Raw genomic sequence first — 26887 nt, 5'->3', positions numbered from 1 at the left:
ATTATTCTGCTCATGATCGACATATTCCACTAAATGTTGTGACGAGATGTTTATATCTTCTTCCGATATCTCCTTTCCTGTATATCCCAGCTGGGGCTTATCTATGCGATGAGCAAACCAATTGCCACGTGATTTTTTCGTGATTGACCGCGCTCCTATCCAAGTGCTACCTTCCAGGCAAGTTCAAAGCTTATTTATTTATTTAGGAACTATTTAATTTTCTATACATCTAGTACTAATAGTTATTTATCATTTCAGCAATTCTTAAAAATATATTTAAATTCGAAATGTCGGTTTTTTAGAGATTTTGCTATGCCAGGCATCCATGTCGTATTGCCCTCTGTACAATTACCACTAAGTTATTCCAAATTTTCACAATTATAGAAACTTTCGCTCATCTCTAACGTGTTGGACCTTTGTTGAACTATTTAAGATTTTATTCTCTCTTACATGTATTAATAATCTTAAAAAAAAAATAACAATAAATAAGCTAGGTAATTTCATAGGTAAAAATCGTTTCGCTAAGCGTAGTTTTTTAAGGCAGCATCTTAATTATAGTTCTAGCAAGTAACACAAGTCACAATTCTGATATTCATTCGTTTTCGCTGTTGATCAATAGGGTCTGCTAATAGTGTTCATCACTATACCTATCGCTACCGGTAAATTTGCCATTTGGAATTCTTTCTCTCAGGTTTCGCATAGTTGTTGAATTAGCAGTGAAATACCACCGTAAATCTACGTTAACTTATAAAAACCGAAACGTTTCAAGAATTTCGATCAGGAACTCTAGCAATGTGCCTCGATCCAAAACATGTAAAACACCTTTCCTATATGATAACAATATGAATCGGACCCACTCCGCCTGCCTGCCTGCCTGCCTGCCTGCCTGCCGCATTTATGTGTCTCCAATGGGGCTTTATGCACAGTTTGCGCTGCCATGGCGACACCTTTAAGCTAGCGCCTAACAGACGTTAGCGCCCAGGAATAGTTTTGTAGATCCATCGTAAAAATGGCAAATACGATCCTTAGAAGGCATCGAAGAGCTGCAAAATTCGAATTATCCTGAGTGATTTGACCGAAGTGAAGAAAATGTATCGGAAATGTGTAGACCTTGGCTATTCTGTAAGGCCAAAGCACAGACGCACGTCACGACTCGATAATGATACATCGTTTAGTGATATTTTTGGAGGATATCTGATTCTGACAGCCGCGCCAAAACGTCGATAGCAACCGTTACAGGAGGTGAGCGTTTTTGCGTGTCTCCAGCATATGATTTTTCGAATGTTAGCTATTCATCGTTTTTCTTGAAAGAGTGATCGTGCTCAAATGTTATTAGCTATTGAGACCTACTTGTTTGTTTAACTAGAATTTTAATATGTGCTTTTGTCTTTGATTGTCTTCTTATGTGTATAGTTTACTTTCAAAATGGACTCGCGGATCATGTTTTAGTAAAAATTAGACGGAAAAATTATTGATAAAATCTAAAAAATACATGGAACACGATGTCTCCAAAAAAAACATCTTCGGATGGTAGCAGCTTACCAGGAAAAAGAATTTCAACTACGAGAAAGAAAAAACTAAAGAAATAACTATTCTGATATAACAGATCATTTGCTGATAATAGGATTATCAAAAAAAATTTCTTTATATGGAGATATAGACACATATGAGAGAGATAAACCCAAAATGTTAATTAAAAACATAGTAGCGTATCTAACCTAAGTTTCAGTCAAAGAAGACATGGTGAGTAATTCAAATAAGTTGTTTGATATGTTGAAATTTATTCGACTTTTAAGGAAGTACGAGCACAGTGGCCGTTATCGACACTCATTACTAAGCCACAAACTATACAACGTAAATTAACAGATGTTGCGTCTGTAAATTGAAAGGTCATGTTCGTGTGCCCATTGACCACTATATATTTGATTCCTATAACATTTAGCCTCTACGTCAGAAATTCAATTGTCGTCATGCCTTGAAAAGTCGAATAAGTATCGTTTCGATAATCCCAGTCTCCAACAACCAACATCACACCTAGAAATAATGTAGAATCTGTACTATGAACAGAACGGTGGATTCAACACAAATGTGATTCAGAGATAAAGGAAAGAGATGTAATTGAAGTACTTGACGCAAGCGTGTTACCAATTAATTATTATATGTTGTCTGTCGTTAGCTAGTACTCATGGGCGCAAAGACACAGACGTTACTTCTCTAAGTTAACACGTGCAACTTTTTTGTGAACTTTTTTTATATTCTGACTATCAACATTCATTGAAAGTTGTCTGAAACTTCACGAGTCAGAGAGGAAGCGCATAGATAGGCAATTATCTGTCTTTGTTGTCGAGGCCTCTGCTAAAGTAGTTCTACCTATGCGACACAGCCACCAAATTGTGTATCTATTATTTATGAAGAAGCTAGCGGCAGACATATGCGTCTCAGAGCACTTACAGAGATAGCACGTAGCAACCGCGAAATCGCACAAGCTAACAACGCCGCGTGAAACTTTTCCATATTTTTAGGAAATGAGTGCTAGCGGTGGCTTATTGAATTACCTGCTCTGTGAGACGGTCGCCCACAACTTGTCTGAGCTCCAATAGCTAAAACCCGTGTATCACGATCAGGCGTATCGATAATGTCGATCTGTTCGACGCCAGATCAGGTCTGATTTTTTGTGTACATCCACCTTCGACGACCAGAATACCTCGACAGATTTAGGTAAACGTTCATACAATCACATACATTAGTATGTGTGGATAGTTAGAGAGGCCCCAGACATTGAGCTACGACCTCTCCCAGGTTCTTATAACACTAGTATGACTAATATAATTGGACAGCAAATATGTATCTGAAGTGTCACAATAAATGGATCTATTTTCATTCTAATATGGGTAAACGTCAACTATCGTGTACAGCGTTATAGACTACTTCCTAGCTTTGGAAGAAATTGAGCGCCTTTAATGTGCACATTATTCAGCTTCCGGGTGAAGGTCGATAGAAGATGATAGAAAGCGTCAGCTCTATGCAATAGCTTTTGGAAAACGAACACTCGCATTTTTTGTTATAGTTGACAGTTAAACTAACAGACAAATTAACCTCGAGTGATACTAATCGGAGAAACTGTACAGTCCGTGGGGATCAGAGTGGGGTAAGGTCGAGCCTGTTGTTAAGACGCTAAATAGACAAAGAGCTCCACTAAATCAGTGAAGCTCGGAAATAAGACGTAACAATGAACGCTAGGTTTCTCTTTACGGCGACTAGAATGCGTCCTTTACGGATCGCTCTTAACCACACTACAGAGATGTTTCAGAATCGAATATTGTGTTTTGTACTAACTGCTGACTAAGGATAGAGCACCTTCAATTTGACGGAGATCAACAGAAAGAAAGCAATATATATGTATAAAATTTCCACGAGTACTTATATAAGAGATACTGAATTGCTGAAAAGCCGCCATGTATAAGAAATCGGAACGTTAATTGTTCTTGTCCCAAATAAAGACAACGACACCAACTTCTGTACTGTAGCAAGCGACCCAAATAATGAGAACCCGCAATTTGGCTATTTTAACCCCCCGATTGTCACCGATCCGATGTTCCGACAGCCAACATTGCTATAAAGGCATGATGGCTGTGAGAAGTATTAAGTCAGCGGACTTTTATTAGGTGCGATAAGTAAAAGCAGACAAAAGCGTCTGCGTCTTCTTATTATTAAATATGAAGATTCGTATCAATCTATTACACACATGTGATTAAGATAAATGGCTGATGCTGTTCCGTGCGAAACGCTTGAGTGATTGTAGTGGCTGTTATATAGAATTACTTGTCCGTGAAGTACATGCCGTATACGTGTACAATGTGTGTATATATTCGCGATCTTTTGCTGACAGGCATCAACAATCGCATCTGATAGACAAAGCTAAAAAATGCTAGTCCACTTTTATTAAAATCCATTTAGTTAATTCAATATCGAGAAACAAAGTCCATGCGTAGCTACGGAACTATGACATCTTCCACGTTTGCCGGCCAGTGACGCCCTCCCGCCGAAGCTGCTACGCCCCAAGCCGGTAATACAGTCAAAATTCAGCATCAATATTTCACATATCGCGATCTTTTTAAGCTAATAACCCATTCCTTTTTAACTCCTTAGAGGTTGTCTTGTTCTTTCTCTACGGTGCCAGATAATAGCTACTGCCGTCGTCGTTGACAGTCGAACTGCGTCGGGCGGTGCAACCCGCGCCTTCTATCACCCAGACGCAGAACCACAGAACTAAGTCGTCATTCTTTTTGACTCCTTCGACTCGATTCCTCAGCCACTTAGCTTGCTTTTCCGCTTGATAGGCTGCTGTGTCGAACAAAACAGAAATGCCCTATTTTTTCGCGGCTTCTGCTGCCGCCAGCAGTCGTTCGCTTCTCAAAATATACCAAAAGGTATGACGTTATCCGCGAACCCTGTATAGATTTCGGTTCGGCTACATCCGCATCAGTATTGGTTCGTTGCTCTGCCGGATCTTTTTTCCTTTGGCGGCAGACCTGCAGTTTCTGAGGTACTGACGTCGTCATAAGCATCGTTACTACAATCAACAGAACTGTTTGCACTAGTCAAGTTCTCAGCGATAAGTAGTTGCTACCGGCCTGCCAAAGTGTTCTCTTGTGTTACCGGTAGCTCGACGTCGAAGACGCGCGCACTTGCTGTTCTGGTCGCCAGGTGGCGCCAGGGACTCTTGGTTCGTCGGCGATGGCTTAAGTCCAATCGTACTTTGGACGGCTGGCCGTTCATTTTGAATGTTTGTCGTTTCGGGGATCACTGCTACTGCCGCTTTCACCGCCGCGGCTGCTGCTGCAGCTTCGTCGGAGTTACGGAGGGCCGCAAAACCGTCAGTGGATGAACGGGCGAATAGAGGCAGTGGTAGCAGTCGCCGGCTGATTGTAGCAGGGGCAAGGCACGTCAAAACCCAGTCGCCAACATCGGACTTAATCATATAGAGCTGACAGAGTCAGACAGACGCTTAGATAACAATAGAACAAACACTAACGCGAAACGGATAATCCGACGGGGCCTTCTGCTTCTCGTGGTCGTGACGACAACGGCTAACAGAGAAGACGATGGTATACAACGACCTACTGAAAACTGTATGAAGAAACAACTCTACTGATGCAGTGTGCTTATGCATTTACATTGTGCTTGGATATTCACACTACGGATACTAGGTTTGATTACTTTTGCCGCAGCAGGAGATAGCGCAGATAGCGCTCTTAATTCCCGATGTTACTTCAACTAGAGTACTGTGAGTTAGCAGTAAAGGCGTGACGAGGTATCTCGGTATTCATCGATAGGCCGAATGGACGACGGTGTTAGATGTGAGTGTGTACGGTGGTAATGCACGTAAGTGTATGCACGTTACTCGATAAATTCTGAAAAACAGTCAAGAGTGATTCACTGAGGTTACCATACATATAAATATACAGCAAGGCTATGAGCAAAGGAGTGCTTTCGTTGGTTGTGTAGTGTTTGAAACCTTTTTATTTGGATACAACTGAACAAGAGGCTTATCTGTGTATTGTTGAGTACAAGCGGATTGTGGCGGTAACTGCCTAGGTGACTCTCGACTATGGTTTAAAAATTAAGGAAATCTGTATTACGTCAGGTTTTGACGTAGGTTGGAGGTACGTATCAGCTAAATATAACATATAGTTACCGAAATTTATTATTACTACTTACTTATATAGGCACTTCTATAGCAGATTCGTATAGTGCCGGATTCGGATGATATATTATCCATTCTGTCCCTACCGAAAATCGTAGCTTCGCTACATGCTCCTAAAATGAATTTCTGTCAAAACACAGGGTCGTAAAATGATGGATCGTTGCTACATCGATGGTTGTTTCACAAATTATTTCAACGTTTTAGATAAAATTTATTCGAAAAAAATTTAAAAAGTATAGGTTACGATTCAGGTAAAATATTAGGACGTGTTGAACTCAAGAATTTTGGTCAGGCTTCGCTGGTCATCTGGGTTATCAGGTGTGGTGCCTCTTCTGAACAGCAATAACCTGACTCTCATTGAGGATCGTCTGCTGTTTCCACCTGTATTCAAATCAATGAGATCTGTAAGCCAATGGCGCCAGATTTGAAAGAGTTTGAAGTTGCTGCGCTGAATCAAGCTACCGATTGGCACGTGTGCGATCGAAGGCGAACGTTTCTGTACACTCACAATGATATAGAGGTGGATCTGTCATACGTGGCAATTTTTCAGCTGAAGCTACAGGTGACAATTAGGCGAAAATTAGGATAAAATTGCCACACAAACTGTACTATGCGGAAATGGCATAATTTGTGGTTGTACTCTCGTTTAATAGATAATTGAACGTCCATTGTCGGATAGCATCGACAGCACTCTATGAGCAGGGAGACCATGGCAATATTCGAATTATTCAGATTGCTAAGCTGCTGTCAATCAAATCATAATCACAGTAATACCAGCAAAGTCCTCCGACCCAACACACGTATCAAGAGACCTATCCTATTTCTATTCAATACCTTACGCTCGTAAATCTAATTTCTTCAGAACTTCAGACTAAATTCAGATTCCGGTAGTCAGAAGTATACATGTGCAGCATTTCATAATTACTTTTAATGTGCATTTTTCGGATAACGTTGCTGCCGGGGCTCGGTCGTTATCGCTTTGTCGCTCGTTACTAGCAGTGGCATCCTGTGTGATCAGATGCGACGGCGTTATGCTCCATGGTAACGCAAGAAAACACATCGCATCGTCCAAGCGATACTACTGATGGTGCTCCAGGCGTTCCGTAATAGTATGACAGACGAACAAACATTTGGAAAGAAAAAAAATCAAACTGGACAGGCCGTTGGGATTTACTACGATCGGTCGTTGCCGTACCTTGGTTGCCCACGACGACTGGCAGCAATGCAACGCGCGGCAGAAACAGAAGATGGCTGGTGATAAAGGAGCGCTATCGTTGGGCCCTGGTCATCAAAAAAAGTGTCTAACGAAGAATGGCTGGCTTAGTTTTATCCTGGAAGGGCTCACACTACGATTCGATATACCGTACAATAGAAACGTATACGAGTAAAGGAAAGAAGGAAAAATGGTATAGGGAGTAGTAGACAGTTGAATTTTTGCACAGCAGATGCCGCTCACTATGACGACACTGTCCGAGCGAAGAGGTAAAGATTAAATAAGTCGGGGTATTGATCGACGCGAAAGATATCGGTGCATTACTTTAGTTCTGTATAATAATAGAATTAGTATGGACTGCTGCCATCTAGAAGGCTGGACTAAAAATTTTGTGGGGACACCGCATCCGGGAATTAGGGCGATATTCAGGGAAGCCCATTACAACCAGTATATGCTTGAACATAACACCTGTCTCTCGCAAGCCGTTTTCTATAACTCCGATGCTTCGGTGGATAGAATCATCCCAACGGCTACTGAAAAGCGTTCGGGCCTGAACCGGACCATTTTGCTGGCCGATGGCAACGCTCTATTACGAAATGGTCGTTATATTTTCTGTTGTCGAGAGTGTCTTTGTTGATCAGCTGGCATTACTATTAATACTAGTATTTAAAGTATTTACGGTTCCTTTGAATTGGTTCAATTTAAAGATGGAATTAGAGGTACACGGCGCTTTATTATATTAATAACAAAATTATATGTGTCTACAATGAAACGAACATGATATACAGATATGGTATATGACGGTGGAAGTACCAAATTTTAGAGGCACGTCAAACGTGACTAACGACTGTATACGCATATTTTGACGCGCTTAATTGTAGGAGTAATTACTCGTATGCGGAAATGTAATGCTTATAAAGAAAGAACCCTTATTTTGTCGTTTCTACAGTATGTTGAAATTTAATTTACAAATCGGGCTGTATCGGATGTGAGCTAACTTTGACTCGCAAGGACGTCTAATAAGCCATCTTCGAGAACCGAAAGGAGATTAAAATATCTACATGTAGCACCTATATTATTTATTATGTACAGTATTACATAATACGCAATTTTTTATCATCTCGTCCCCATTTTCAGATTTTTTGTACAGGACGCGATAATTCACTTTTAGCTTACGAACTTATGGCAGCCGATTATCATATCATTTCTCTTGTACTTGGTCAGGTCTACGCAAGCTCTACCTATTCGGCCGTAACCTTCAAAACACGTGTGAACATTAGGATTTGACAAGGCGTTTTTCTATTTCTGTTATTCTTTCTACTTCTAGCTCTGATTACAACATTTATAAGTCCAGACCCGTTTCGCTACAGCAGCCTGTGAAGATCAGTGCATTTATTTAGCTGCATGAACGGGTTCGCTGCCTGGAGTTTTTTGTGGGCTCGTAGGTGGCCTGGCACAAGTTTAGCTTCATACGGTGATTCTACGTACGATTTGTTATTATAAAAGAGATGAAAACCGTATAATGACCCACCCCGAGCTAATAGAAACCTCATATATATTGCTGTCAACATTAAAATTTTCGGAAGAGTTCGCTCTTCTAGGAGCGGCTCTTTCCTAGATAATTTAGTAACTCTGTTTGCTAGGGAGTATCAGCCACTTCAGAAGGTGATAGTAATGAGCCGGAATTATTTCCTGAGCCAAACACGTTGCGCGAGTTCAGAATAACTAGCCTTGCCAATTTCTAAATGAAAGATGTGCTTATAAACGTGGAAGTTTTTCCAATTGAAGCGTAAACCACTGTTGTTTCATGAGGTTAATTGCAGTATCTTGATTCTATTAGTAACATGTTTTTGGCATATCGAGTACCACTTAATGTAGTGTTTTTATTAACACTACGTCTGAAGCGTCTACCGATATCTCAATCACACGACCCTTAAAATGGAAATAATTTTTTTTAATTTTCAAAAAATGTAAGCGATTGCTTCGAACGAGCTGAGTTATAAACGCTAGATGTTACTCTAAAAAAGAAAAACAAAACAAAACAAAGTATAACATTAGCTTATCTCAAACAAAAGGTTAGCTACAATAAAATTGTTTGAGCTGATTAGACGAGCTCAGGTCGGCGTTCAATATGATACGAACGTATGGCAGGAACCAGTGAAGTTTGTGGCTTGTTTGGTTTAGGCATTAAGAGCTTGCCAAGCCAATATTCTTTATTAAGATGAAAACATTAAGACTAGCTCTTTGTAACAACGATTCTTCTATGCTACGAAGACCGTTGCCAAGGTAACAGCAAAAATGCAACACACAGACGCGTTAAATTAGCAATAGAAATATTGTCCTGAATTGTCGTATTTTGTAGTGACGATTTGTGAACGGGATGGAGATATTACTTTTAGTTATAACGATACTGTTGATTTCTTAAGAGAAACATACATCATGTAAAAATACTTAGCCATACGTCATTGGTGAAGATTCGCTCTCCCGATTATTAAACCCGATTAAAACCGATTATTAAATTAAAAACCCGAACCTTACGATCGAATTTAGCTGTTGTTGACAATAGTAGGCATAGCCTAGATACTTTGCTGGGCCGGCGGAGTATCCAAACCGCCGATAATTGTTCCAGCTATGTTTCCCTACAGGCAGTTCTTCATTGGCGCATCAATGCTCCATCCGACGAGCGCGGAACACAAGCAGACATGGCATTCTGACACACGTAATGACCAAAGCAGTTTCAGCTTCAATTTTATTCTAAATAAAACATTTCCGAAGAACGAGAGATTTTTTTTAATATCGTACTGGACACAGACACTGATTTATTGCGGAAGTATGAGGTATACTGGTATCAACGAACCATCCTCAGGCTCTACAGGGAACTCAACGTTCTCGATATTTGATGTTTAAAATTAATTATTAGTCGTTTGTTTAGATATCAATTCTCTAGTGCATACGTGGGTGGTTGTTTTTAAGTGGATGGATGTCGTAAAACTTTTACCCACAGTAATAAAGGAAGTGAGATCCAAGTTCAATAAGTGTAACGTTTACACACAAGTTAAAATAATCGTTTCGGTTTTAAAAACCTGTGTGGCCAATTTAATGGCGAATGTCATATATATACTGCGGTTTCGGCTACAAGGGAAAAATCAATTGTGTATTATCAGTGTGCCATATTGATCCGCCTTGTGCTTACGCCCAGCAGCTTCCTAAGTACTGTTTAACGCTAAGGTTACTTAGGCATACAAATCTATTTTCAAAAAAATGTCTTGTGTCTGTTTTTACCTGCATGCGGCAGCTGAGCCAGAGTCCTACGACCAAAGCTAGCTAACCCACAGAAAGAGGTACAATGAGGCGGAAAAAGATCGAGCTGAAAATGATGTAAAGCTAAAATAGGTTTTCGCTGAGTTTCGGCTGACCGACGTTGGCCCCGTAATGAAGATCGTGAGCAAAAATCAACAGCGGCCGGCTACAATCGACGACTCTTACTTTCTCGCTAGCTCTTTTTGGGCAGGCGGTTTTTCTTTTCCTTTTTTCCTTCAGCGTGCGTTTTCAAAATTGTTCCTTCTTGATTCTTTGTTCGCCTATATAGACTAGGCGCTTCTGCGATGCCAGTACCTCCATTTTGACCTTTCATAGGACTAACCACTGCGTAAAATACCGTTAGGCTAGGAGCAGTCTCCGTCCTGTTTAGTTTTAGTTGGTAAATTTCTCCATGTTAGACTGCCCAGAGTCGATAAGGGGACCCAGCCGCACAGCAAGAAATACTGCTATCTGCAATACGACACATTCGGGCATACGTGGTGTCGTCGTCGTCGTCGTCTTGTTTACCGTCAATGAATATACGCTAAGCGCAGAGTTGGGTCATAAGATCAGATAAGATAGATGATTGATAGAGGGACGCGACAGCTGTCAATTATAACGTATGCCTGCGCACGCATTCATTAATTAGTACCCACAACCAGATCATTATTGAGCTAAACAATAGCATTGTAATAGAGCTTGTAACTAATAATAAGCTATGAACGGTCGTGTCAACGACTAGTCGCCAAACGCTCCAGCATTAGGAAGAAGAATTTGATTTTAATTAATTTTCTAATTAACTCAATTTGATACAAATAGTCTGTTTGACTGACAGCGTCTATTTGTGGCAGCGTGGCATCTGTGTGGATTGTTCATAGGCGAAACGCTTAGATCGGTTAAAGGCGACTGACTGTCATTTACTGATAACGAGAGGTGTTTGAACTTTGCTCGACAGACCGCATTGGTACTCGTACGGACGTTATCTATTCAATAATTACAAATTGTAAAATAGATGGCGTGAACATACTGCAAGTGTAAGATTTGCTCAACTTATTATTTATATTTGGATGGAAGTTTGATTTGCACGACGAAGGAAACTTTACAAAATAACTTCTGGGGGTACACGCGATCATAAAGCTATCCAACGCTGAAAACAGGCTATTAGCCGGCTTACGTAGCGTCTTACAGACTTGGTTTGGAGACGCTTGAAGCTCGAAGAAAGTGCACCATAAGTAGGATGAGAAACACGGATACCATCAAAGGCTTGCGAGAGTATAAGCAAAATGAAATATAAATGCCGCACACAAATAAGGAAACGCAGATACGGGAAATTCAGGGAATTATACTGTTAAAATTTAGCGAACTACTACGTGAGGGTGAAACCCTATGAGATAGCCATGTTTTTTGCCACCCGTACTCCTTTGGTCCAGCGCACAGCATACTGGACGAAGAGATTTCCCAGGTTTTTGAAGAAAAATTTGAGGCGGTAACCGAACGACTTTCTAAAATGGAGGCAGATGTATTCCTTAATGTTTGAAACGTATGGCTGATAAACTACGATATAAAGGAAGGTATCATCGGGGCACGAAAAAGCCATCTCGGCTCTCCACAGAGCCTAGAAATACCAGCCAATATATTTACTAGGCACAATGGAAACAACTTTCGAAATGGTCACACGTAGGAAACTGACAACCGAGCTGAAAAACAAATAACCACTCTTAAAACTTTAGAGCGAACTCTGTGTTAAGCATGACGCATTAGAAATCTTTTTTCTTTTGCTGAGAAGAGTGATAGCGGGTAAACTATGCTACACGCGTTACGTTTATAGATTACGTTGGGGTACGATAAGACGAACACGATGCGCGGCGAAACTTTTGAAGGTGCGCAGAGGTTTCTAGAGTTAAAATCGAAAACTTGAAAATGAATGTTGTAATTTTTATGCCAAAGTACAAGCGCCGCTAATATCCTGACCAAAAGATACGTTTGTGTAGAAATGGCCGTGCGTTCACCCCACTAGAAAAATGTTCAACGATTCTCGCGAGGCCTGGAAGAGATCGAGCGGGCCAGACGCCCTTGAGCAAATAGTCATCTGTGAGGATTGCAGTTAATTCATACGACATCTTACAGTCAGTCAAAAATCGTTTTCAAAAATCAAAAATATCGTTTGTAAAATCATGTAGGGGACCTTCACTATTGAAATTAGAGTGTGACAGGCTCAATGGTAATCGTTGTGCCGAACCCATTAATATTACTTTTCTACTCTTAACAATATGTATAGCAAAAATAGTGGTTCCTATAATAAGTGTCGTTAGAATTACGACACGGAAGTACTAATAGGATATACTTGATTCATGGGGACCAGTATCAAAAGGCCAGGTTTACGCAATCGCTATTCCGTCTTGGCGGCAAAAACCATCTCTCTAAAATAAAACAGATAATAGCTAACTATTTTATTTCGTATATAGCCAGCTAATAATGTAACGTATGTACGCGCCTGTTAAAGGGCTTCAATGAAGAAACGTCACGTTCTAAGACGACGAACAGTCCATTAAACCGTACTATGTCGTTGAGCAACGGCATTCGATAAAAGTGTCGAAAGATTCATGATAAAAGTGTAACTATAAAAACATGCTTTATTTACGACCGAAAAGTTCAAGGGTGTCATTAGTTTACTGCTATATTTCAGTTTTATCTAAAAAAATAATATTCTTCTCAGTTCCTGATTTTAAAATTATGCACTTGTGATGACAAGTATCAAGGTTCAAAGACGATGCATCAAATAATGATATAGTTCTTAGAAAATACGCTGAAAAACATGGTCAACATCAATATTTTGTCCTAACGGAGCGCCCAAAGTTGTTTCATATATGTCACTGGGATCTAAGCGCCAGGGGATTCTCAAGTAACGTCAGGCCACGACATCTAATTGCATAGTGTCTATAAAAACAAATTGTGTGATAGTAGTTTATTTTCGCTTGCTGAAACTGAACCGATCCGCTGTCCGATGCTAGTTTTTTTCAGCAGACCTTTATTTGTCCGTTATCTAAGGCCCAACTCGACGGATTTGTAATGACCTGTTTCTGCTATAATTCAAACCAAGTGAGATTCGCTTTCGCTAATGCAGTCAAATATACGTGCCTGGGCCGGTGATCATTTCTTTTTTGGCAGCATCTTGACTGCAATGCATCGCAAAGTGTTTCTTTCTAAAGTTGTTGACAAAATGAAGACGATTAGAATTTGGGTATTATTTTATTCTTGGAAGTACTCATTGAGTTGATGGCTCGACTCATATCGAAGAGACTTGGTTGGTACACGGACATATTACCACCCCCTCTGAACCGTCATAAGACCAAAACTAGTTACGCTACCTATAGAGTAAGCGTTCCACTAAATCACCTATGACGCCTTCAGTGAAAACCCGTTGTATCTACAACATGCATTTGTAGGGCTAAGTTTAATGTTACCACAAGCAGTGTCTCTCCGAAGATTAGATAACAGCGTCAAACGATGGTCTATTATGTTATCTGCATCTAACAGATACTACGTTATGGTGCCAGCGTTTCTGGGTTATCGACAATAATATTTATATGAGAGATTTCAATGTCTATAAAACATCTTTATGCAATGGCTATAAAATAACTTTCTTTACTGATACAAATCGTATGCTGGACCATATGTTTAATTATTACAAATATCAACAATCACTTTTTTCTGGATCTGGGAATAATTCGAATTATGTAATTTAACGACATATCCCGGCGCTATTTTTTTTGGCTTCTAAGTTTGAATTTGTACTTAGCAGACTCAACGTATTTATTATCACTTCTAAGTAAAACCTGCCGACGACCTCGACAATGCATAAGACCTATTTTTTTTTTTAAGCACTGCTAAGGGTCACTTGATATCTATCGCAAGCATACTCTGTTATCTAGTAGTTAAATACATAGTAACTTCGTTCAATCAATCTTTTCAATTTTAGATGACACCCATGGGAGGATATAGCGACAGACCTGTTGGCGCTTTAACGACGCTTCTCGTCGCGACAGCTGTCCTACTGGCAGGCGTGTCACCGCAGTTCAACGATCTCGGAGGTTATGGGCAATTTAGCTTCAGTTTTGACAACACAAATATCAAAACGCTTCGTGAACCGTAAGTATCGAGTGGATATATTGCATTACGACCTTTGGTTCCTGGCCATTTTCCACGTTAGAGATTTATGTAAAACAAAACCTTATCTATTCTTGTAAACAGTGTGATGTTTACGTCATAAACGATTAACTTTACTCATAAAAACCCACATCCTAATAAACACGGGCTAATTAAAACTCTGCAACAGAACCGCGCTACAGAAAATCTTGATTTTCGTACACTGGCATCTATTCAGAGACAGTTAATTAATTGGTACTTTTGCATTATCGCAGCCGCTTTTATATACTATGTAACTGTCATACGACTCCTGCAAAAATAACTCCTTAGTTTCTGCTCTGCTTGTTTTTAATTACTAGGACGTACCTGATTTTAGCGTCCCGTTTCGTACGCCCCGGTCAGATCTACCGTATATATGTCCAGCTGTTTGGAACTGAAGATTCTTACCCTATTAATGTTATTGCCGCTATCCAGCGAGACGGAGTTGAAGTGGCTCATGCCTCCGAACAGGTTTGTGATCGAACAAAAACCACGAACTTTTTATATGTACCATTTTTTGGAGATCTAATTGTTCGCAAAATCTAATCGCAAAATTACGTTTTTCCTAGTTTTCTATGTGACTGTTTGTAAATCTGATGTTCGACTTGTCGTTACGCTACGATACACACAAGTACCGTACGGTACATTAGACTTAGTTCATGATCATACGTTATGCATTGCTCTTGTTACGAGATGTAGGAGGGACCAGCATATGTCTAATTAATAGAAGATGAAGTTTCAATACGCGAAAACAATTCACAGGTGAATCCAGGCATGTCTACAGATGTGCTCATGCAAGTTCCAACCACGAGCGTACAAGGTCGCTACAAGTTACGCGTGGAAGGTAACGTTAATGGAGTGCTCGGCGGCACAGCGTTTGTGAACGAAACGATACTAGAGTTCTCACAGAGGTCCATGACGATCTTCATTCAAACGGAAAAACCCCTTTACATGCAGGGGCAAACAGGTACGGTAGCGTGCGAAGTAACTCTGTTTGTTATGTTATACAATTGTCATTATTAGGATATGCAGTTTAGTCAGTTATGTTTGTGTTTGCGATTGTGGCCAAAGCGTCAAAGTAAATTTTTCCGTCGCCCGTTAACGCAAGCAAACACGTGTTAATGTCTTAATTTTTGTTGCAGTGAGATTTCGCGCTTTGCCACTCACAACTCAGCTAAAGGCATTCTCGGACGCGGTGGATGTCTATATGCTCAATCCAAACAGAACGGTTATGAGACGCTGGCTTTCCCGTCGCACAAATCTTGGAGCTGTTTCGCTTGAGTACCCATTGTCCGAGCAGCCGCATTATGGCTGGTGGACTATTCAAGTTATAGCGCAAGGTCAAGTTGAGGAGCACAGCTACCGGGTCGAAGAGTATTACCAGACTCGGTTCGAAGTTAATGTCACCATGCCTACTTACTTCGTCATGTCACAAGAATTTGTTGAAGGATCTGTAATGGCTAAGTAAGAGTTTGTCTCCGACAAGTATCTTTTCTAAATCTATTATCGATATTCATGCTAAATGTATTAAAGAAACACGTGCAGAAATAACCCTTGTATTCAGACCCAGAAATGCGAAAGGCGAACATACCATTCGAAAACTTTGTTCGTGCTGCTGTCCTTCTTTGCCATTAAGTTTCACGTCTGGCGCTGCTGTTACGGGTAATTTGACGCTGAAGGCAAGCGTGGAGCCCATCCGGCCAGCATACGACATACACTACCACTTCGTACGTTCCATAGAGCAGAGTTTCCGTTGGTTCGAAGGGTTCATGAACTTCAAGTTCGCCGTGCGCGACCTTTTGGTGCTTAGTCCCAAACTCGACGGCATGAAAATCGTGGTCAAGGCGGAAGTTGGGGAGCGGTTTTTAGATCTCATCGAAATGGGAGAGTCTGCTACGATTGTGTTCAATTCCACACTTAAGTTATCCTTCCTTGGTAACTCACCACAAGTCTACAAACCTGGGATGCCATTTAAAGCTTACGTGAGTACCTTAAATAATTTTTATCGAAATTTTTTTCCATGGGGTGGTAGATACGTAGTGTACATTTCGAACCATGAAGGTTGCATGCTTTTCTACGAATTCAGTCCTGTTTTACTCCCATCATGTTATGTTTTACTTATAAATTTCAGGTCGCTCTATCATATCACGACAATTCCCCGCTCGAAAGGGGAGCTCTTGTTGGCAAGCGAATCGATGAGTTTCTCCGCATCAGCGTGCATGGGTCGCGGAACCCTGGAAACACGGTTCCCGTGCGGGTACCTGGCCAAAACAACATGTGGGAAATCGGCTTCGACACTGGAAGCTCCCTTGGAGGGCAGGAGCTCAGTCCTCCGCTGATCCGAATCGAGGTATAATACAATGACGGTTTTAGGTTGTTAGGAAGAATTTTTGGAAAAGCTTCTATATCATTTCTGTGAAGGGCATTGCCATTATGAGCAATACAAATGCTTGAATAATAATAAAATCAAAATAAATTGATAGCTAATATTATCTTTGCTATATAGCCACAACGAATGTTCAGGCTCGCATTAGATTCTCTTGTCATATACAGTATATATATCAAACAAAGTTTGAACTAGCTATACTGTGCACAGTACATCATACCACGATAGATCATTAACAATAATTAAACCGTCTTGATTTATGGCTTAATAGGCGGCCTTTTTTGACGACTATCTGGGTCGAGCGAATGGTGAACTTTTGCTGTACCCTGAGTTTTCGCCAAGTGGGTATCACATACAGGTGACAACGTCCACAAAGACCCCAAAAGTTGGCGAATATATTATCTTCCATGTTCGCGCCAACTATTTCATCGACCAATTTTCGTATATCGTCGTATCGAAAGGGATGGTATTTTTGACAGGACAAGAAGTCATGCAAAGTTCATCGATTCGAACGATGGCAGTTTCACTCAGCGCCGAAATGGCACCCTCTGCGACCATTGTCGTATTCGATGTGCTTAAACGCGAAGGCCGAATTATAGCTGATTCACTAACGTTCTCGGTAGACGCCATTTCAAAGGACAAGTTCACCGTACAACTAAATAATAGAAAAGACAAAACTGGCGACAACGTCGAAATCGCTGTCTACGGATCACCTGGAGCCTACGTCGCCCTGTCAGGTCTTGAAAGAACTCTATACGAAATGCATGCAGGCACACAACTCAGTTATTCAGAAGTGATCGAAAAAATGAATTCTTTTATACCTACAAATGGCACTCTGAAGCACGAGACCATGTCACATATGGGCGACGTTAGCACGTACGTCAACTTTCCATCATCGTCCTATGGACTTGACGCCAATCGAACGTTCGCCGTAAGTTTTTGAAGAGTGGTCGGGCTTTTATCTACGTATCTATATATATATATATATCTAATTTGCCATATTCATTATAGCGTAAACTTGTCTAGTCAAAGATCTACACTTCTACTGGGCCCTGCTATCATCGATGTCGATCTTTCGCAAATGAGAAATGGCCTTGTACGGGTTTGTGATAATAATATCTTAATAATTTTATGTATTTTAATAAATAAGCTTCACCAACCTCTCCTATCTTGAATTTTTTTCCCTTGAAGCATCTGAATCACCCTATAATTTCATACTAAATTTAGCAGCTTTTGCATGCTCATATGTGCGCTGGGCTGGAACAGACGACACCATAGGTGAAATGGCGAGCGGCTCTTCATCTCTGGATTAAGTATCAAACGCTACAATGAGATATAAATAGAAAATACAAAATAAAAATCTATGCATTAAACTTCGGAAGCTTTTGTGCGTGTGTCATGGTTTTTTAGTACGCTGGTCTGGTCGTGTTTACCGACGCAAGCGTAACCCGTGTCCGTGACGAGTGTAACATTACTGCGGGTTTTCTTGGTTGCTATGATGGCTCATGCTATCCGGCGTCTCGTCGCTGTGATGGCTTTCGAGACTGCTCGGATGGATCCGACGAAACAGCTTGCCCCGACGACCGTGTCGACGTTCGTAACTTCCGGATGTTCCGCACAAATCGCTACCTTCTACAGTACACAAACTCTTGGTTGTGGAAAGACATCAACATCGGGTCGCTTGGCCGCTATATCTTTACTTTGCCCGTTCCGGACGTACCTACCCAGTGGATGATTTCAGCATTCGGTATGACGGAAGCCACTGGCTTCGGCATTCTCACAAAGCCCCTCTCGGTAAGCGTGAGTTCGAATTAAATTTGTGCAGAATTTTGCTGGGTTGAGTTTCATACTTGACTGGCATACTTAAGTTTAAAAGCTATTCGATAAGAATCTAGTCAACATCGGATGATCAAAGTGGGTTACGTTTGAATCATCAAAGCAGCAGTGATCGATATATTTTTGCACTAATAACTATTATAATAAGAAGTGATAACAGTCGGCGTTGAATTCTTCAAAGCGTTACTTATGCGGCTGCAGTATGTGTCAGTTTTTGAAGTGTTTGTGCACGCAGACAGGTGATAATGGCGAAGAACGGCTTTACAATATGTTCGGGTGCTTTTGACTTTTTTTTTACAGTTTTCAAGCGCAAAACCGTTCTACATGACCGTAGAAATGCCAACTCATATTCGGCTAGGGGAACAAATCGGAATTCGTATTACCGTGTTTAACTATCGACTTTACGAGACAGAGGTACTTGTCACGCTGGCGAACTCGCCTGATTATAAATTTGTTCACGTTGACCCGTTTGGCCTTGTCAGTTCCTACAGGCCAAAAACAAGCTTCGGAGAACATCAACATCTCGTGTTTGTAAGTATCGTCTATACGTTAATAATTCAGTTCGGATTAAATAGTCGTTAGCGCGCAACCTATGTAACGATGGCTGCTAACGGAAGGCGCGTATGGTACGATTATGTTTCCTTGTCTAGATGACTGGCACATCTACGTCGACGTTTGTTTAAATAAAAGCTCACAATACTTCCTTTTCTATACTGTGGCGGTCGCAGGTTAAAGCAGGGAAATCGTTCGAAATATACATGCCCATCGTGCCCGTCCGTATGGGACAGGTCAACGTCACAATTCAGGCTAAAACGCAAATCGCTAAAGATCAGGTGACCAAGTCAGTGTTTGTCGAGTCGGATGGTATCGTTCAAGAGAGGCACATTTCGATGTTGCTAGATCTCTCGCAAGGCGCGTACCTCATCAAATACCTCGATACCAACATTACAGAGACACCAATTCTGCCATTTAGAGAAGACCGGCTATACATCTTTGGTAGTAATCGGGCAACAGTGTCAATTGTTGGAGACGTGGTGGGCCCAGCTTTCCCTACGATGCCAGTGAATGCAAGCTCCTTAATTGAAAAGCCGTCCTTCTGTGGCGAACAGAATATGTTTAATTTCGCTGCTAATATGTGGACGCTTTTGTACCTCCGACTTACCGGGCAGTACAGACAAACGGAACAAAAAAATGCATTCATCTATCTTAACCTGCGTAAGTGTCTTCACCCTAACACTCTCACTATCGATCAACGAGCATATCAGATCTGTTAAGCAATCAGCATCCTATCTAAGACCTTTCCTGTTATATCAAATAAATAAAATATCCCACGGGCGACCATTGCTGGCTAGGATATGGTAGCTCCCCTAACTGACGACGATCGAAGACCATATACAAACATAACAGGGGACAACAAACTGAACACACTTTTCCCCCACCGACGAAAACACTTAGCACGGAAAAAGATCTACTTCGTCGATTTTACATTCTATGTTTGCTTATCTTTTTACAGTTTATCAACGACAGCTGCAATTCCAAAACGACGATGGGAGTTTCACAGTATTTCGATGGTACCGACGTCCTAGCGTATGGCTGACTGCTTTTGCCCTGCGCACCTTCCAACGTGCAACCTTCCAGGAATGGGAACATTACATCTACATCGATCCGACGGTCATCCGGCGAGGCATGGAATGGTTGCTGTCCACTCAGTCAGACGAAGGGAGCTTCCAGGAATACTCCACTTACCCGTACGACCGAAAGATGAATCCCTATTCTGAAGGACATTTCGAACGACTGCGTTATACGAATGTGTCGCTTACAGCACACGTATTGATCACCCTGTGCGAGGTTTGTTATTAAATTTTTAATTATAAATAATCGTATGATTGTTACAGTGGCTACAGTTTTTTTTACCATCTGTTCGAGAGTGACGAAGGTAATTGTTTAACTGCTTTATGGTCATGTCAAACGTATTCAACTGAACTTGCTAGGTGAAAGACCTCGGAGGCGAGGTTGGAGCCCGCATGACTACGGCTCGAAATGCTGCCCGCCGTTACCTCGAACAGAAATTGAACATTATTCGGAACTGGGAAGACCCGTATGAGTTGGCTATTGTTGCCTACGCGCTCACGATTGCTAACAGTGACGACGCGGAGGATGCTTTCAAATATCTTGATGAACGCAAGATGGAAGCAGCTGGAATGATGTGAGCACGCGTTGGTTTTTCAGCCATTTAAATAATTAAGCTTGTAGGTTCTTGCAAAATCTGTATAGGTATTCCTTTAGAGTTTAGCTCGATAAAACAGCAAAATCCATGTCAGTATGTAATAACACTGTGGTTATTTGATGCAGCTATTGGGGTCGCGTAAAGGTAGATCCTCCACGTGACAAGTACGAAAACCAAAGGCCATATCGACAGCCTCGCTTACCAGCGCTTTACGAGGCCTCCAATGTTGAAACAACGGCCTATGGCCTACTGACATTCGTAAAGCGAAACGCCGTCATTCAAAAGCAGATGGTCGAATGGCTAAATTGTCAGCGATTGCACGATAGTGGATGGTCTAGTACGCAAGATACCGTTCTAGCGATGCAGGCCTTAACTGAGTATACGATACAGAACCGGCTGTCGGACGTTGTGGATCTTACCGTCACCGTCGATGCACCTTCAACGCCAGGGTTTACGCGCGAACTTCGAATCAGTACGTGGCGTAATATCAAAACACCTTCTACTTACTTATTCTGATCTAGAGAAAAAGCGTTACGTTCCACCTAGCTTTATAACAAAGAGATCAAACAAATGCTTCTACATATGTAGAGATAATTTGTAAGTGAATATAACAGAAATGGGTATTCATTGATATTGTATCAAGCATGTTGTATCAGCATGCTACGCCATATGACTTTGAGTATCGAAGCAGAGTTACACGTTGATGAAACACTCTGCGTCTGCGTTTTGTGCTACACCTCGTGAGCAGACAGGGATAACTTGAGTAAGCGGCAGGCGCTCACCATCCCGAATGCCTTCGGTGGAGTACTAGTGAAGGTGCAAGGTTCTGGTCTAGCCATTCTGCAAATGCATGTACAGTACAATATCGATACCTGGAGACACCTCGTAACCCAGCCACCAGCGAAAGCATTTGACCTCGACGTCCGTCAATACTCGTTCGGAAGGAATAACTCCCACATCACCTTTACGTACGTAGCTCTTTGGTTTCATTACTGTATAATATTAGATAACATATTTTCCTCTCCATTTAGAGCCAGCTAAGCAAATATTTATTGCATAAATGAGTAGGAAGTCATTCATCGGGTTCACTGGCCTATTCTTTTCCCTGTTAGTTCGTGTCAACGATGGACGCGTTTAGAAGAATCAATGGCAAGTGGCATGGCCGTCCTTGAAGTGAACCTCCCATCCGGATACTATGTGCAACAACAGAAGCTTGACAGCTACGTACGCTATGCGCGCGTGCGAAATCTGCGTGAAGCACGCTATCAGGAGACAAAGGTCGAGGTCTACTTTGATTATGTAAGTACACATTACTCTGCCATCTCCACGCAAGCGGTTTATAGTCATGCTTTTCTGGGGTAGACATGGCAATACCCACAGCGAGGATGTTGAGAGCAATTCTTGTTTATCTTTAATAGTTTCAATTGCAAAAGGTAGGTCATCAGCCGCAGTGACCATTGATACTAAGAAGCGCAGGGATTAGCGGCCCGTTTTCTTTGAATAGATCCGGTACTAGCTACAGTGAACCAGTTGTATAAAAAGAGATATCTCAGGCCTGCATGAAAGACTCCCGTTTATTTAATATTTTATCCAGTGTTATTAAAAGCCGAATGAACATCGCTTCAACATTGATGATGACACTGAGATAGTAGTTTCGAAGACTTGAAGGCAGCAGGTAAAACTATTAAACAGACATAGATCTTCAATACCTGTCGTTTAAAATTCCTACGCTACATATCTTGCTATGGACACATGTCGGTTCTTTCATCTGCAGCTCGACGAAGAGCCAATCTGCGTCGATCTCACCATTAACCGTTGGTATCCTGTTGCCAACATGTCAAGGTTTATTTCCATCAAAGTCTATGATTACTACGCTCCAGGTACGTATTGAAGCAGTAAGTTTGTTCAAAGCGATAATAGTTAGCTGTATAGGCTACTATATAACTACTGTATATACTACCTATATAAGCTACGTAGGTTAGATAGATTATTTAGAAAAGTCTATTATGGTGGTGCGGCCTATATATGAATAGGATTTCAGTCTCTGTTACTGGTGCTCATAATAAATAACTGTCGTGCGTGATGAATACTGCGCTTTTGAGTTGTGTGAATGCATTGAATTGGATTGAGACTGCGTTTTGAGATAGCTCCATCGAGGCGACGATCAGGTTCAGACCGGATTTTACATTAGGCTGCACAAACATACACATTGCTACTAGAGCCTTCCTCAAAAGCCCAGATACAGGCTTATGAAATTACATTTGTTGGAAAAGTGAACCGAAACCAAACACATGCTCTATCACCACGCCACGCACAATGATGAGGTCATGATTCATTCCATTGCAGAACGTTTCAACGAATCCATGTTCGAGGTATATCAACTGTATGCAATGTCCATTTGTCACGTATGCGGCTCGTATCAGTGCCCATATTGTCCTGTGTTCAGCCACTCTGGACCAATGCTACGGGCAACGTATTTTATACTTGGTCCTATGTTAGCCATCTTCATTCTACTTCGTGCAGCCGCCACGGAACGATAGCAGCATTGAGTCTAACGAGACAAGGTCTGGCAGGCGAACACTTCACGAATGAATGGAATGGTAATAATAATATTAGGCACAGGAAGACATTCCCTATCGAGAACAAGAAACTCTAAGCACTTGTCAAATGTGTACATAGCGTACTACCGCTATTGTTTTTGCTGACGCATTGCCATAACGTAACAGCATAAAATAAATAACGCAGGACTTCAATCTTTCTGTTTGTACAATCATTTCGAGTCACATGACCGAATGCTAGAGGCAGATGTTAGCTAATTCCCTAGATGATTTATTATTATTTGTATTCTACCAATATCATCTGGCTCGAAATGCGTTTAGCACGATGCTTATATACAAGAAAACATGAATAGGAAAAAATTCCAAAAGTAAATACCGCTATTAAGTGTTTGTACGTTCACGCGAGGCTAATATCTATTTATTAAATGATAATGAGAATAATAATAGTAATAATAACGGTTCTTATTATCAACCAGCACAATCAAGAGGGTTATTATGAAGCGCAGGGCGATGGTGAAACACTGGTGTCTATGTAAAAAAAAAACGAAAAAAGCATTTATGTCTGATTTGCTGAGGGTTATGTACTAAAAGAGTAGTGCACACTTATTGTTAGTGATGCTCCTTAACGTAGATACGAGGATGCCTGTATATAATACAGACATTAAATAGTGTCAAAAGCCAGGATTTACATACGGAGGACAGGCGCAACAATACTGAGACTGATACAATGTAATTTAACGGTGTGTATTAATATACGGACCAACTGACTGAAGACTAACGAGAAATGATCAAATCAAGAAAACCGGGTCCACTAACTTCCTTTAACGTAGCTATTTTTCTCAAGATGAAAGCACTAAAGACAAAATGATATAGTATGTATGATATGTGTTAGTCTGGTCAAAGAATTGGGTTGCGAGCCGATAAACCAGTCAGTCAATCTACCGATGTATATGATGGATGCAAGGTATTTAGATATGGTTTGTATTGATGGCCTATGTGAGGCAGTTCGTTCTAGTTTATTATGAAATTACTCTTTAGTAAAAAAAAAAAAGTATGTCCTTATTTTTCTTGCATACAATGAATCGATATGACCGCCATGTAACAAACGTTTTTTCGTTATTCTTTTTTATATAAACATTTTTACAACAATCTTATTTACAGTCTAATTATAGAATCTCATCTTGTACATACAAAAATCTTTAATTTTACACAATATTGACTACTAATAAAAGATAAAAATGAAATGAAAACAACGATAATTATAATCAGTTTTTCTTGATTGAAAATCTTACTTCATTGCTCGTATTTTTCCGTCCCTGCACATTTCTAGCCTGTAATAGCGATGAAGTGACGATAACGTACCTGTTGTTTGTATTTTATGCCATATTCTATAATGACAAAATTCTTTTTTATGATCATAAATAGAATTATAAATAAATTGCAAAGGTATGTAAGTTAGCATTTTCTATAGAAAAGAAACTGACACTGATGACAATAGTGCGTGTTTAAGCAGCAAGAAAAAACAGTCTGTGAAATGTTCTTTGGATGAACGTCAGCTTCTCTCGGTGATGATGCAGTGGTTGTGTTGCTCCTTGCTAAATTTAGGGACCCATGAGATGGCCTGCGTAGGTTCGAAACTGGACGCAGTCATACCCATGTTTCATGCTGGAGACCAGCCGTCTGAGGCAATTATTGACGACTCGCATAAACTACTTTAGGTAATTAAATTTTTGCTTTATGACGACTATAGGAAAAAAAAAGGATCTTCTAAGAGCTTTTATTATATCAATTAACGCCGTATTTTGCTATAGCCCTGGTGCAAAAACACAGCGTTACATCAGATTATAAAGAAATTCATAGAAATTTTGATTGCATCAAATCTTTGTAACACACAAAAACTCTAACGATATGAAGAATACGTGTTACGTACCCATCCAAGGTAATAGCCGGTCTTTTCCAAGCGTAACCACTATCAATTTTTTCTATATCAGTTAATAGATATTCAAGGAAGGTGACATTTGTCAAGTGGCGCAATGTATGCTCATAGACTTTGGTGTTTCTCACAAGATATTACACTCTTCCTTTTCATAAGGTCGTACTTATTTAGGTCCAGTCCTCAATAAGGTCTATTTTTACAGAGACAGTCAGCGACGCTTCCTTTTCCCTTGCTCTATGTTGTCTTTGTTTGCCAGGTCAAAGCTTTCCAAATCACTTGCAAACAGTGTACAAATACATATCTAGAATGACCCCCAAGCAGGATACTCGTGGAGGACATTTCGGCTTAATCAACCTCTCGTAAAGGCCGCTAAAAACGTATGAGTGTAATAATAATTAGCGTTGCGGACATTTAATGTACTGGCTTAAGAAGTTATTGACCAGCGTAGGTTGAGCTATGTAGTTTAAGCAGACAAGAGCACTTATATAGAACGCCTCTATACTTTATAAAAAAATAATTGAACAGTGAAATATAGTTTAAACTACAATACCAATATATTAGCGAATATCTTTGTTTTTTTTTAGTCATTCTGTTTAGGGCTATTAGCCTAAATGTCTAAATTCAGTAGCAGCATCGAGCGATTGACCGAAATGAAGATCGACGTGACACCGAAGCTCAGCAAGGTTAAGAAATACATCACTGATTGGCTAAACAATTACTGTTACTTCGAAATTTCAGATATCGTCGAATTTGATCGAAATTGGCTCCGCGCCCGACCTAAATATCTGCGTGCGGAAGCTGTCTCTCTCCTCTTTCTAATGATGATACTGTCGCCTTCTTTTTTTTTTTAAAAACTGTGCTGAAAGAAAAGATGCTGAAAAACGGCTACAATTCGATTTAACATGCGCCAGATGCACTTTCCCATCATCGCTGCCACATCTACGTTCTGCGCACGTACTCGAAGCACTGTATTATTGAATTATGAGATGTTCAGGATTTCCTGTCCAGCCCCGCCTTGCCGTTTGACATCATACAGCATGTTTTCGATCGGATTCAAGTCAGGTAAACTTCTAGGCCATAGCAGAACATCAACACTGTTAGCCATAGATGTTTCATAAACATACTTTGCCATATACTAGTATAACTTGTCACATTTGAACGCATAATTCCTATTCGAACAGCATTGTCTAAGACCGCATTTTTCTTCTGAACTATCACACTGTATTGTTATCTGTTTATAGCTCCTTTGATGAAATCAGGGGCTCGTGGGAAACGTCGCTGTAAATCACGGCCAACATAATTATACTTTATTCGGATATTTAACCTTCTGAATGATAGAGGACTTTTGAGGCTTTTCACCGAACCTCTGTATACGGGTTGAGCATTACTACCTTAAATCACAAAATTCAATAGATCTGGAAAATAGACCCCTTCCCAGTCTTCAACTGTTTAACTTTAGAGTTGTCTACCCTACTTGAAACGCGCTTACGACAGCTGAAATCGCTTGTTCCGACGCATCGCTCGAGGGTCCTTAAGGAC

At 40.7% G+C, this 26887-nt stretch overlaps 1 protein-coding gene and 1 long non-coding RNA gene across 3 annotated transcripts; one reads left to right on the top strand and one right to left on the bottom strand.

Annotated features, from left to right (window-relative positions):
• The first annotated feature begins 1021 nt into the window (after positions 1 to 1021).
• Mcr (macroglobulin complement-related) lies at positions 1022 to 24665 on the top strand. 2 transcript variants are annotated; one of them, XM_022814216.2, is made up of 18 exons: positions 1022 to 1242; positions 14200 to 14369; positions 14726 to 14876; positions 15168 to 15372; positions 15548 to 15869; positions 16042 to 16387; positions 16537 to 16755; positions 17063 to 17722; positions 18202 to 18585; positions 18928 to 19158; positions 19356 to 19842; positions 20141 to 20475; positions 20619 to 20833; positions 20980 to 21326; positions 21603 to 21822; positions 21967 to 22153; positions 22629 to 22734; positions 23201 to 24665. In XM_022814216.2, exons 2-18 carry the CDS (start codon positions 14200 to 14202, stop codon positions 23392 to 23394), a joined length of 4779 nt encoding a protein of 1592 aa, XP_022669951.1. In that variant the 5' UTR covers positions 1022 to 1242; the 3' UTR covers positions 23395 to 24665. The 2 variants fall into 2 exon arrangements, with proteins under 2 accessions (XP_022669951.1, XP_022669950.1); XM_022814215.2 differs by lacking the exon at positions 1022 to 1242 and adding an exon at positions 5410 to 5666.
• LOC147754535 (uncharacterized) lies at positions 3905 to 6948 on the bottom strand. The gene is made up of 3 exons (XR_015316906.1): positions 6633 to 6948; positions 5722 to 6088; positions 3905 to 5414 (listed from the first exon to the last, which is right to left on the bottom strand). It is a non-coding gene; the product is annotated as an uncharacterized LOC147754535 (long non-coding RNA).
• Positions 24666 to 26887: the final 2222 nt, after the last annotated feature.

Source organism: Varroa destructor, unplaced genomic scaffold (assembly GCF_002443255.2).
Source record: "Varroa destructor unplaced genomic scaffold, Vdes_3.0 BEIS01000007.1, whole genome shotgun sequence".
Classification (NCBI taxonomy): Eukaryota; Metazoa; Arthropoda; class Arachnida; order Mesostigmata; family Varroidae; genus Varroa; species Varroa destructor.
Note: the sequence above shows the minus strand (reverse complement) of the source record. Positions and strands in the feature narration are given on the sequence as shown.